Source organism: Plecotus auritus (assembly GCF_963455305.1).
Source record: "Plecotus auritus genome assembly, chromosome: 4".
In the NCBI taxonomy this organism is placed as follows: domain Eukaryota; kingdom Metazoa; phylum Chordata; class Mammalia; order Chiroptera; family Vespertilionidae; genus Plecotus; species Plecotus auritus.
Window position 1 is genome coordinate 110,393,733 of NC_137775.1, and position 11,897 is coordinate 110,405,629.

The window sequence follows — 11,897 nt, forward strand, 5'->3', positions numbered from 1 at the left end:
AGATCAGCTGAGCCCGTTCCCTGCCTTGCTTCTCTTCCAGATCCGGGAGCTGGTCCCTGAATCCCAGGCTTACATGGACCTCCTGGCGTTTGAGAGGAAACTGGATCAAACCATCATGCGGAAGCGGGTGGACATCCAGGAGGCTCTGAAGAGGCCGATGAAGGTGCCTTGGTTTAGGGGTGGGAAGGCACTCTACATCCTGTTCTCAGAATGGAGACGTGGGATTGCCGGGGTGGGCACACAGTGCTTGCTCTGTGGGACACTTTTTATTTCTACAGCAAAAGCGGAAGCTGCGTCTTTATATCTCCAATACGTTTAACCCTGCGAAGCCCGATGCTGAGGATTCTGATGGCAGCATCGCCTCCTGGGAGCTGCGGGTGGAGGGGAAGCTCCTGGATGACGTACGTCTTGGCCCAGGTCTCTCCAGGTGTCCTGGGGTGGGGAAGGGGCTGGACTGAGGACAAAACTAGATGTTTGCACTGAGGGTTAGGGAGTCAACCCTGACCGGGGTGGGTGGCCTGGAGAGACATCTGGGGTGCAGAGGCCTGCTTCTAACCATGCTGCCCTACCCAACCAACCCCACCCCCTCCCAACTCATTCTGCCCCCATGGTCCCTGTTCTGCCCCCACGGTCCCTGTTCTTCTCCCACAGCCCAGCAAGCAGAAGCGAAAGTTCTCTTCCTTCTTCAAGAGTTTGGTTATTGAGCTGGACAAAGACCTTTATGGCCCTGACAACCACCTAGTTGAGGTAAGACCCAGACCCCACATTGCCCTAGAACAGTGGTCGGCAAACTCATTAGTCAACAGAGCCAAATATCAACAGTACAATGACTGAAATTTCTTTTGAGAGCCAAATTTTTTAAACTTAAACTTCTTCTAACGCCACTTCTTCAAAATAGACTCGCCCAGGCCGTGGTATTTTGTGGAAGAGCCACACTCAAGGGGCCAAAGAGCCGCATATGGCTCGCGAGCCGCAGTTTGCCAGCCACAGCCCTAGAATTGCCACCCTTCCACAGGCCCAAGTCCCGCAGTCCCATCAGCTGCACAGATTTGCATCAGGGACCACCCTAGAGCCCCAAGCCTCACTAGCCCAGATGGGCCTGTGACGTGACCCAGCTCTTCTCCCCTGGACAGTGGCACCGGACGCCCACCACCCAGGAGACGGATGGGTTCCAGGTGAAGAGGCCGGGCGACCTGAGTGTGCGCTGCACGCTGCTTCTCATGCTGGACTACCAGGTCCGTGCCAGTCCCCCACCCTGCAGGCACCATGAAGCCTTTGGCCCTCCACACCCTTTCTCTTAGACAGGTGGGCTAAGGCCCCCAAGGTAGGCATCTCAAGAGACCCATCCTCCTCACTACCCCCTCTCCAGAAGCACATTTCCAAGGAATCCAATCACCATGTCGTACCTCCTCTCCTCCACTTCCACCCCAGTCCCAAGCTGCCTGGCTTTGAGCTCTTTCCACTCCCTAATTTTCATGGTCACCTTTTCACAGCCTCCCCAGTTCAAACTGGATCCCCGCCTGGCCCGGCTGCTGGGCTTGCACACGCAGAGCCGCTCAGCCATCGTCCAGGCCCTGTGGCAGTATGTGAAGACCAACAGGCTGCAGGACTCCCACGACAAGGAATACATCAATGGAGACAAGTATTTCCAGCAGGTACCCTGAGCCCAGGGACGTGGGGAGCAGACAGTCACCGGTAGGGGAAGTGCCTCTACTAAGGTAATACCACCCCTACCTTTAGATTCTCAGGTATTAGAAACCGTAGGCACTCTCTCGGAGCCAGAGACCAGTGTCCTAGTCCAGGCCCTACCATGGTGTAGCTCTGTGCTGCATTTTAGCCATCCCAGGTCAGGGAGGTCTGGAACCCCACAAAGCTCTCAGGAATGTAATATTCTTGGCACTTGGAGTTGGGTCTCCGGGGTCTAGTCCTGGGTCCTGACTCTGGGTGAATTACATGGCCATTTTGAGCCTTGTTCCTTATCTGTCCCATCTAACCCACTGGGCAGTTAGGAAAATCAAATTGCTATGAAAGGGGTTTGACAAAAATTCTACCGAAGTAGAGATTTTTTTTTAATCCTCACCCAAGGATATCTTTTTATTTATTTAATTTAAATATATTTTTATTGATTTCAGAGAGGAAGGGGGAGGGAGAAAGAGATAGAAACATCAATAATGAGAGAGAATCATGGATCTTCTGCCTCCTGCACAGCCCACACTGGGGATCGAGCCCGCAACCTGGGAATTGAATTGTGACCTCCTGGTTCATAGGATGACGCTCAACCACTCAGCCATACTGGCCAGGCTGAGGATATCTTTTTAAAATATATTTTTATTGATTTCAGAGAGGAAGGGAGGGAGAGGGAAATAGAAACATCAGTGATGAGAATCATCAATCTACTGCCTCTTGTAACTCCCTACTGGGGATCGAGCCTGAAACCCAGGCATGTGCCCTGACCGGGAATCAAACCATGATCTCCTGGTTCATGGGTCGACATTCAATCACTGAGCCACAATGAATGGGCCTGTGGATATTTTTTCCCTCATTGACCATTTTAGGGCGAGTGGTAGGGAAGAGGGGAAGAGAAACATCAATGTGAGAGAGACATACTGACTGGTTGCCTCCTGCGTGTGCCCTTATGGGGCTGGGGATAGAACCTGCAACTGAGTTATGTGCCCTTGACCCAGAATTGAACCTGTGACCCTTCGGTCCACAGGTTGATGCTCTAACCCAGGGGTCCTCAAACTTTTTAAACAGGGGGCCAGTTCACTGTCCTTCAGACTGTTGGAGGGCCAGACTATAGTTTAAAAAAAAACTATGAGCAAATTCCTATGCGCACTGCGGGCCCGGGACAAGTCGGCTGCTAAGCAGGACAGGCAGCAGTACCCGGCGGGCCGGATAAATGGGCCGCAGTGTGAGGACCCCCTGCTCTAACCACTGAGAAACCAGCCAGGGCAGTAGAGATTATTTTTAATACATTTTAAATAAACACAGCAGATAAGCCTGAGGAGTAAAAAGAACAGTTGATGTTTATTGAGCATGTGCCACATGTCAGGCAGGTATGTTCCAAGCACTTTGAGTGTACTGATGCATTGAATTCTAACCACAACCCTGAGAGAGGGGTCCTACTATTATCCCCATTCTAGAGATGAAGAAACTGAGGTCTGAGTCGTTAAGTAACTTGCTCAGGCTGCATAGTAAGTGGTGGGAGCAGAATTTGTACCTAGGCAGGCTGACCCAGGGTCCATTCTCAACCATTGCACCACACCAACCCATAGGACCCCTAGTTTCAGACCCATGAATCAGATGCTCCTAGCTTCTTGTGGCCTTTCCAGAATGGAAGGGTCTAGAACTGTAGTTACGCTCTTTCCAAGCACAAAAGAATGACCTCTTCTTCCTGCCTCAGATTTTTGATTGTCCCCGGCTGAAGTTTTCTGAGATTCCCCAACGCCTCACAGCTCTGCTATTGCCCCCTGACCCAATTGTTATCAATCACGTCATCAGGTGAGGCCCCGGCTTGCTCCTCAGACCAGGGAATCATTTCCTCCTCTCCTGCCTGTCCCTCCCATCCCAATGCCCCCTCCCTCCCCACTGCATCTGCCCTGGGGCCTTTGGCCTCTGTGAGGGCAGGTGAACACCAAGGGCTGGACTTCCTGGCAGTGTGGACCCGTCGGACCAGAAGAAGACAGCGTGCTATGACATTGATGTGGAGGTGGAGGAGCCACTGAAGGGGCAGATGAGCAGTTTCCTCCTGTCCACGGCCAACCAGCAGGAAATCAGCGCTCTGGACAGTAAGGTGGGGCCAGAGCCCAGAGCTACAGTGGGATGTTAACCCAGAAATGACAGCGTACAGACGGAACAGACACAAGCATGGGCCTATGGAGATGAAGGACTTAACACCCCCTCCCCTGGGACTGCAGCGGCCAGGGGCCCGAGGGACTGTTTGTTAAAGGAACAGCAGCATTCCTTCCCCCACGTGCATCCCTCCCCCTTCCCCCTTCTTCCACATCACCACAGCCAGGTGAAAGCTTCTGTCTTTCTACCTGTAGATCCATGAGACGATTGAGTCCATAAACCAGCTCAAGATCCAGAGGGACTTCATGCTAAGCTTCTCCAGAGACCCCAAAGGCTACATCCAAGACCTGCTCTGCTCCCAGAGCCGGGACCTTAAGGTGAAGGGGACTTGGGGAGCACTGGATGAAAGACAAGCATATCAGGAAGACAGTAAAGGTTGTACACAGGGACGGGAGGGGTCCAGGCTCAGGGCTCACTCCGCTCTCCCTCCCAGGTGATGACAGATGTGGCAGGCAACCCTGAGGAGGAGCGCCGGGCTGAGTTCTACCACCAGCCCTGGTCTCAGGAAGCTGTCAGCCGCTACTTCTACTGCAAGGTGTGAAGGGGTCCGGACACCTCAGGCCCCTCCTCACTCTGAGAAACTTCCCTTCTCAGCCTCCAGTGCCCTTGCCACTCCACCATGTCGCTCACCTCCTGGGAGCCCTCCCTGCTCCCAGATGCTCTTCCGGGGTGGGCAGCGGGTGGGTGGGTCGTCCTGTCACTCACCAGCAACACCGTAACCCTGCTCCTGCTCTGATTTCTCTAAAGATCCAGCAGCGCAGGCAGGAGCTGGAGCAGTCGCTGGTGGTGCGCAATACCTAGGAGCCCTGCGAATGAGCACTGCGGGCCAGGGCCGCCTGACCCAGGTTCTGCCAGCACCCCTCTGCCCACCTGTGGGTGAGGCGGGGAACTGGATTAAAGGTCATTCATCTGCTAGCAGCTGTGTGGTCATTGGCAACTGGGAGAGAGGAGGAAGGGGAGGCAGTAGGTCCCTCTGGGAAAATTCCCCAGGCCCTCCCTCATTCTTCTCCTGACTCCGTTTCCCTAGACCTAAAATCACTTTGGCAGAAGACACTTTTAATCACATTTTCTTATTTTAAAAAAATACAGCCACAAGCTTTCCATCCATCTTGCCTTGCCCTCCTGGGGCTGAGGCAGAAAGGGGGACCACGTGGCAGGCCTGAGGCTAGGTGCTGTTGCCCTGCTCTTGCTCGAACAGGGCCATGGCGAGCTGGGCCCGGCCAGCCAGCCCTTCCAGGTTGCTTAGGCGGCAGCGGTGATAGAGTTCCTCGCTGAGCCGAGGGCTGCAGTCCCGCAGGGAGAACTTCTGCACCAGCCCTGGCTCCACGGCTCGGAAGAGGTGGAGCCCTGAGAACCGGAGGAACACATCCATCACCTCCAGCCCCTCCAGGGCTTCCTCCTCTTCCTGGCCTGCCAGTTCAGCAGCCAGCCGTGCGCGGGCAGCCAGGTAGTCGGCATTGTAGAAGCAGCCCTCCGCGGAAGCCTGGCGGTCAAACCGGCCTCCTCCAGGAGCCCCCCGGGCAGGATCAGCACCAGGAGGGGATGGGGGGTCAGGGCCAGCCCCCGGGGGAGACCTCTGAGGTGCCAGGGCGGGATGGAACTCCTGGAAATGGATGGGGAAGAAGGCCTGCCAGCCAGAAATGGCATTCATGCGGCAGCGGTTGAGCACTTCTGGTCCAGGCCGGGTCCACACAGTGGTGAGGAAGAAAAGCGTGTCCACCGGGTGCTTCTTAGACACCACGTCCATGAGCCGTACCTGGGAAGGGGCCTCCGCCCGCACTGCGAGCCAGGCCAGCCTCGTCCCAGGGTACCGTCGCTCCAACTCGGCCACTGCAGCCTTCACCCCGAGAAACGGGTCCAGGGCCCCTCGGCCACCTTCCTGTGGCCCATAGACCAGCAGGAGAGTGAGCAACACATGCTCTCGTGGCTCCAGAACGCTGGCCGCAAAGGCCTCAAGGAAAGCAGGGGCCAAAGCAGCTTCCGCCACCAGGAGCGGCAGCACCAGCTGCACACGGGTGGCTTCCGTGACATAGGGCATAGGCAGGATTTCCACTCGACTCAGCGGCCGAAGCAGGCTGACCCTGCGGGCCAGAGCCCGCCGGTGCCCACGCTGCGTCACAGCTTCCAGCAGTAGGTCCAGGGTGTACTCCATGCCCCGTGCTGGGTCGAAGCGCCTGTAGCCATTGAGCAGCCGCTGCTTCTGGAATCGCAGCCGGGGCTGATAGCGCCGATTCAGCTGCTCCAGAGCTGTCTCCACAGCATCGCCCACGTCCGCCCGGCTAGCCCCTTGCAGCGGGCACTTGGGCGCCCCATCTGCACAGGAGAAGGTGTGCTGCTCTGTGAAGTAGTCCCAGCCCAGCACCTCAAATCGAGAGCGCGGTGTAAATGGGGCCGGGAGCCCTACAGGCCAGCTCAGCCCTGCCTCCCCCTCGGGGGTCAGCACGGTCAGGTTCCGGATCTGAGCCTAGGGCAGGAGGGACACACAGTCAAACGGGGAGCTAGGTAGTCCTCAGGACCCGACCAGTCCTGGGCTCTGAGCTCTGTCCTGACACTTAGTGGGGTGCCCCTTGGCTAATCACTCAATTCCCTGTACCTTACGTTCTTCCTCTATAAACGCAGTAGACATATGAATTACACCCCCTGTACACATGCAGTGAGGAGGGGAGTTGGAGGGGAGGAATGTGCTTTGGCAGACAGACCTTAAAGCATCATGAAATACAAAGCTCAACTGCTCCCTCTCCAAAACCCAATGTACTCCCATCCTCCTGAGAACACACCTTTGTGTTCACCTGTACTTCACTGCTGACAACCCCACAACAAATTAGAATATTCTTCAAACCCTTGGTTTTTTTAAGGACAGGGATAGAAGTTAGGGGATTTTGGGGTTGTGGCCTCCTTGGTGGAGAGGCGCTATTGGAGTGGTGCACTGTTCCGAGCCCTGACCCTCACAGTTCACCATCAAACCCTTCTAATCCGGGTCTTTCCAGGAGCTCATCTGATGATTGGCCTGGACCCAAGAGCCCCTTCTCTCTGGAGCTGCTTTAAATTTAAGTATGGTTAGCCCTAGCTGGTTTGGCTTCGTGGATAGAGCATCAGCCAGCAGACTAAAGGATCCTGGGTTTAATTTCAGTCAAGGGCATGTACCTCGTTTGCAGGCTCGATCCCCAGCCCTGGTCGGGGCATATGTGGGAAGCAACCAATGGATGTGTCTTGTCTCTCTCACATCGATGTTTCTTTCTCTGTCTTTCCCCCTCCCTTCCACTCTCTCGAAAAGTCAATGGAAAAATATCCTTGGGTGAGGATAAAAATAAAATTTAGGTATGGTCAGCTTCTTCCTACCCCACCAGCCTCCTCCTCAGCTACCACTCACTCCAACCGACCCAGCTCACCTGCAGTTGCTCTATTTCGCTGTACGTCTGCTCCAGCTCCAGAGTGCTGAAGCGCTTGTGGAGCCGGTACATGAGGGTCCCCTCCGATACGGGGTGCACTGCAAAGGCACTCAGGAAAGCCGAGCTTCCCTCCTTCTCCGGGTCTCTGTTTTTGGCCAGTTCAAATGAGCGATACTGCTGCCCCTAGATGGACCAATCAGACCAATCAATGTCACACTCGGAGGGCTGCCCATCTCAATCCTCCCTGACCAGACCCAACATTCACCCTATGACTGCAAGGATGGAGGAAGTGGCGGCCTTACTCTCACTGCTAAATTTTGGAAAAAAGAATGTTCAGTAGGCAGCTAAAGGTACTCTCTTTCCCAGAGAGCCCCACTGTTTCTCCAGGGAATGAACAACACGAGCCAGCAAGTGCTCCTAAGATGCCGGTCCCAGAGACAGGGCAGCTCTCAGGGCTAGAACAGGGATTACCTCACTTCTCCAAAAGAGTAGCCATCTCTAGAACATTCCCAGATTGTTCACGACTGTGCGTGTGTCAGGGAAGGGGATGAAGGGAGGGGGGCAGATGGATGGAGGACTGATGAGGAGGGGGCACCTTTCTATCTTCTCACAGGGTCTCTGAGAAGATGCCACTTTTGACAGCCCCCAGGTGAGACTGCCTGAGGTCAGCAGGGCAGCCAGAGGCACACTCCATATCTGTGAAGGGCAAACCAGAGGCCGCCATGTGCTGCTGGGAAGAAGCCAGCATCACCTAGCCTGGAGACCAATCCCTCAGTCACTACTAAGTTGTCAGGGACCCGGACTGACTTGAAAGGGCTGTCACCTGGTGCTGCGAGACACAGCCGATACCCAGAGAGTCGATGAGGCAGCGGCCAAGCCACTCATCAGGACGGGCACTGAGAATGTCCCCTCGGCAGCCATCCAGATGTGGCCGCAATCGAAGTAGGAGACTCCGAGACAACAGGTAGCCAAAGCCCCCATGGCAGTACCGGGCCTGCTCGCCAGCGCCAATGAACTCCTCCGCCCGGCCCAAATACAGGTCTTGGTTGATGCTGAGGTGGCCAGCAAGGGCTGCCAGGCGGGGGGCCTGCACATACGTGTCATCCTGCATGATGAAGAACCAGTCGTAGTCGGCCCCAAAGTGTGTGTGAAGATGGCGCAGGGTCTCTGACATGAGCCAGGCCGGTCGCTCGTCCCCATGAGATACCACCTGCATCCCTGCTGGAGCCCGGGCCCCTCGCTGTCCAGTGAAGTAGAGTAACCGAGGGAAGTGGTGGGCCACTGTGCGGTTCACAGCCACAGCCAAAGTGGACAACGTGGCCCGAGAAGTCAGAACAGCAACCAGCAACCGCTCCCGAGAGCCCAGCTCTGTCTGGATGTACCGAGTCCTGTGGAGAGACCAGTCTGTCAAGGGTCAACTCCCTCATCTCAGGAACCCAGCTTGTATAGCATACACATCCCTCTAGAAATGAGATAGTTAGAGGTGAGAAAAGAGAAGCAACAGACCTCCTCATCAGTATTAATTAGCTCCTGGAGTAAGCATCCTCTGAATAGCTGACATTGGGGAGGGGGGAGTACTAATGATGGATTAGATGAAGTAGATGCAATTCCTACCCTGTTTAAGAACATCCAGCACTAATGTAACACCAATGGGTGAGACTTTCTTAGACTGAGGAAGAGGGGAAAAAAAAAAATAGAACAAACCACGATAGTAAGAATTGCTCCACGGAGCCCAACATAGATTACCACTGAAGGCAGAGGCAAGGCCTTAGAGCAGCCCTAAAGTGGGGTCAGGGGGCTATGCACACATGCAGCTCTCACCTCAGCACCTTCTTGTAAGGCTTGTTGGGATCCCTATAGTAGGGGACAATCCGGGGTTTGAACTCTTCATCACTTTGGTCAAGCCCAATTCTTGAGTCAGGATTCTGCAGGCCTCCTGGTTCCCCCACAGCCTCTACACAGGGATCTTCTCCCTCACCCTGGATCCAGGAAACCCGCAAGAGGCTCAGGCTGCATCCCAGAGACAGCCCCAGGATGAGGGGCAGTGCTGGTCGCAGAAGAGCCAACAGGGAGCTCAGTCGCATGGTGGTAGGCCCTGCTGTGCGCATGCTCCAGATGGCACAGCCTCAAGGATCACTCAGTGGGTTGACGGGTGCCAGGCCACTGGTAGGCATGCAGTTTTAACCAGGGAGCCTGGGGTCCATGAGGTCAGCAGCAGAACAAGGTGTGTTTGCTTCCAGGCCCAGCATCCCCAGTAAGCGGGACTGTCCTGTCTTCACAATCCTGTCTGGCTGGTCTCCAGTTAACAAAGTGCCAGATCTAACCCTCAGTCCAAACCATAATAAATATTAGAATCAACTTCACCTATTAATGGCTTATGGTCTGTCTTCCAGTAGAAAAGGGAGGCAACAAAACTCACTCCTGCCAAACTTAACCCAAAAAGGACCACACACATCTGTAGACTAAGTCAAGAGCCAGCAGCAACTGATAAAGAAGGGGTCAGGGGAAAGCTCATGCTTCATCAGAACAGGGCCCACCTGGAGGAGCTGCCTCCCTAACCCCTTTCCCAGAGTGCCTGGCCTGGCACCGTTCTTCCTCAATTTGTGAAAGGGATCAGGGCCTCTTTCTACTCTACTCCGGAGTGCCAAGGAATCACAGGGCTGGAGTAACCTCCTCCCACTCAGGAGCGGTCAAGAGCCACTGGCATGGCACAGGAAGCTCTGCCCACCCAAATGAGGGGGCAGAGAGTGAGAGCCAGCCCCCAGCTCTCAGAGGAGCACAGTGGCTGACGGAGCCATTTTGCAGCACCTCCTTCCCCAATCCTAACTGCTCAGAGGCTGGTGCTGCCCACCTCCCTCTTCAGGAGGACAGGAGGCAAGTGACAGTAACTGAGGCGGTGTTAGAGCTCCTCGCTGTCCGTTTTTACCAAGGCCCCAGGTACCCAAACCAAACCAAACCGAGAGGCAGGAGAAGCGGCTCGAAGCTACGCAGGGGGTCTGGAAAGGCAGGCTGAGGCTCGCAGGCCTAGGACGCTCCCTCTGCAATCACGGACCCATTCTAGTCCTGCAAAGAAGGCTCAAAGCGACTTTTAGCTGTTAGTCTCCTAACAGAAATAAAACCGGCTGCGTCACAGAGCTGTCGAGGGGCGGGGACTGAGAGGAGGGCAAAGACCCCGTGCTCAGGGCTTCTGCGGGTCCACAGCCCCGCCTGCGGCTGCGGGCGAAAGAACAGGGGCACCCCGAGGCCGGAGGGGGAGGCCCCGGCAGCAGGGCCCGGGGCGAAGAGTAAAGGATGTGACCGCCGCGAGCAGCGCAGTCCCCAGGAGCGGGGCGAGGGCGTGGGGCGGGACCTGCGCCGTCGCCGGGAGCGGCGCCCAGTCGCGGGGAGCGGTGGGGGAAGGGCGGGAAGGAGGAACAGACCCCAGGTACGCCGAGGCGCCGGCTCCGCCGCTGCAGCTGCCACCTCACAGCCTGGCCCCTCCTTCCTCTTCCGCTCGCTGTCAGTCCCGTCTCTATGGTGACCGCATCCGGCCGCTCGCTCCGCCGTGCCCTCTATGGTCGCCCGGCCTCCTCGGGACCGTGTGACGCGGGTCCGGGACTGTGTCCGCGCGGCCAGCCACCGCTCTTCACGAACAAGCGTGCATTACACGGCTGCTACTCCGAGTGGCCCATCAGCGACACAAACCTTCAACCTCAACTCCCATCTGCCCTGGAAAATAATACCTCCCCCTCCGTGATCACGTTTCCGCCCCCAGAACTCTCAGCGGGCTGCGGAACCCCCTTCGCTCCGCTATGCCAGAACTGTTAGTTGTTCGCCTACAGGCCAATGTCCTGGGTACTGAGTAACCGGTGCCGGACGGGGTGGGCGTGGTCCCTTCCCTCGGGAAGCTGAGAGCTGACACTGAACTCACACCGACTGGCAAAATATAAACTTAGGCAGAAATCCCGAACTGTCACAAGTGCCATGGCAGACACGTCGGGTCCAGTGGGAAAACATGACAGGAAGAGTTAGACTGGGAATTTGGGAATGCTGAGAACCCAAAGTTTTAGTAAGTTACCCAAACAAAATGTGAGTTTTCCAGGTAAAAAGCAGAGCCCAGGAAGAGGGAAGAGATTGACTGAGAAGAAGAACTGGGGAGGCCAGGGCAGCTAAGGCCTGGTGAGAGGGGAAAGCAGCCCAGGGGAGGCTGGGGGCGGGCAGGGCCTCTGACCACCACGGAGGGTTCCCAACCTGGGTGGCACATCCCTGGGGTAATCTGGAAGTGTACAGGAGCAACTTTGTTGCCAAATGTTTGAGGGGAAGAGCCCAGAATGTTAGATGTCTTGCACGTTGTAAGATAGTATCACACAAGTAGCAATTGTCTGTGCCCGAGCTTTACAATGTCCTACTGGCCCAGTGGGTGTGGCTCCGTGGTTGAGCTTGATCCATGAACCAGGAAGTCACTGTTCCAATCCCAGTCAGGGCACATGCCAGCGTTTTAGACTGCATCCCCAGTTGAGGGCGTGCAGGAGGCAGCCAATCAATGATTCTCTCATCATTGATGTTTGTATCTCTCTCTCCTTCTCCCTTCCTCTCTCTGAAATCAATCCTATCTAATCTAATAATCTAATAAAAGAGCAATATGCAAATTAACCATCACTCCGCTATACCAACAAG

General features: G+C 55.6%; 2 protein-coding genes across 6 annotated transcripts in view; one reads left to right on the forward strand and one right to left on the reverse strand.

The window, feature by feature from the left end:
* The window catches only part of SMARCD3 (SWI/SNF related BAF chromatin remodeling complex subunit D3), a 38,279-nt gene extending 33,512 nt beyond the window's left edge, over positions 1–4,767 (forward strand). For all 4 annotated transcript variants that reach the window (XM_080665373.1, XM_080665375.1, XM_080665372.1 and 1 more), the window contains 10 exons: positions 41–163; positions 279–401; positions 652–747; positions 1,134–1,235; positions 1,494–1,655; positions 3,404–3,501; positions 3,658–3,793; positions 4,047–4,169; positions 4,286–4,387; positions 4,600–4,767. In XM_080665373.1, coding sequence (XP_080521499.1) covers positions 41–163; positions 279–401; positions 652–747; positions 1,134–1,235; positions 1,494–1,655; positions 3,404–3,501; positions 3,658–3,793; positions 4,047–4,169; positions 4,286–4,387; positions 4,600–4,653 — 1,119 coding nt within the window. In that variant the 3' untranslated portion in view covers positions 4,654–4,767. The remainder of the gene's footprint in view (positions 1–40; positions 164–278; positions 402–651; positions 748–1,133; positions 1,236–1,493; positions 1,656–3,403; positions 3,502–3,657; positions 3,794–4,046; positions 4,170–4,285; positions 4,388–4,599) is intronic.
* A 136-nt stretch (positions 4,768–4,903) lies between these two features.
* Positions 4,904–10,946, reverse strand: CHPF2 (chondroitin polymerizing factor 2). Of its 2 annotated transcripts, none has more exons than XM_080665371.1 (4): positions 10,661–10,946; positions 8,065–8,629; positions 7,242–7,424; positions 4,904–6,316 (listed from the first exon to the last, which is right to left on the reverse strand). In XM_080665371.1, the coding sequence occupies exons 2-4, from the start codon at positions 8,455–8,457 to the stop codon at positions 5,018–5,020; spliced, it is 1,875 nt and encodes a 624-aa protein (XP_080521497.1). In that variant the 5' UTR covers positions 8,458–8,629; positions 10,661–10,946; the 3' UTR covers positions 4,904–5,017. The 2 variants fall into 2 exon arrangements, with proteins under 2 accessions (XP_080521497.1, XP_080521496.1); XM_080665370.1 differs by having other exon boundaries at positions 9,063–10,756.
* Between the last annotated feature and the right edge of the window lie 951 nt (positions 10,947–11,897).

Coding starts and splice junctions, on each gene's coding strand:
- CHPF2 (XM_080665370.1), bottom strand. CDS start 9,349: ATGCGCACAGCAGGGCCTACCACCATGCGACTGAGCTCCCTGTTGGCT. Junction 8,630..9,062: donor CCTTACAAGAAGGTGCTGAG/GTGAGAGCTGCA, acceptor GTCTCTCCACAG/GACTCGGTACATCCAGACAG. Junction 7,425..8,064: donor GCTGTGTCTCGCAGCACCAG/GTGACAGCCCTT, acceptor TGGTCCATCTAG/GGGCAGCAGTATCGCTCATT.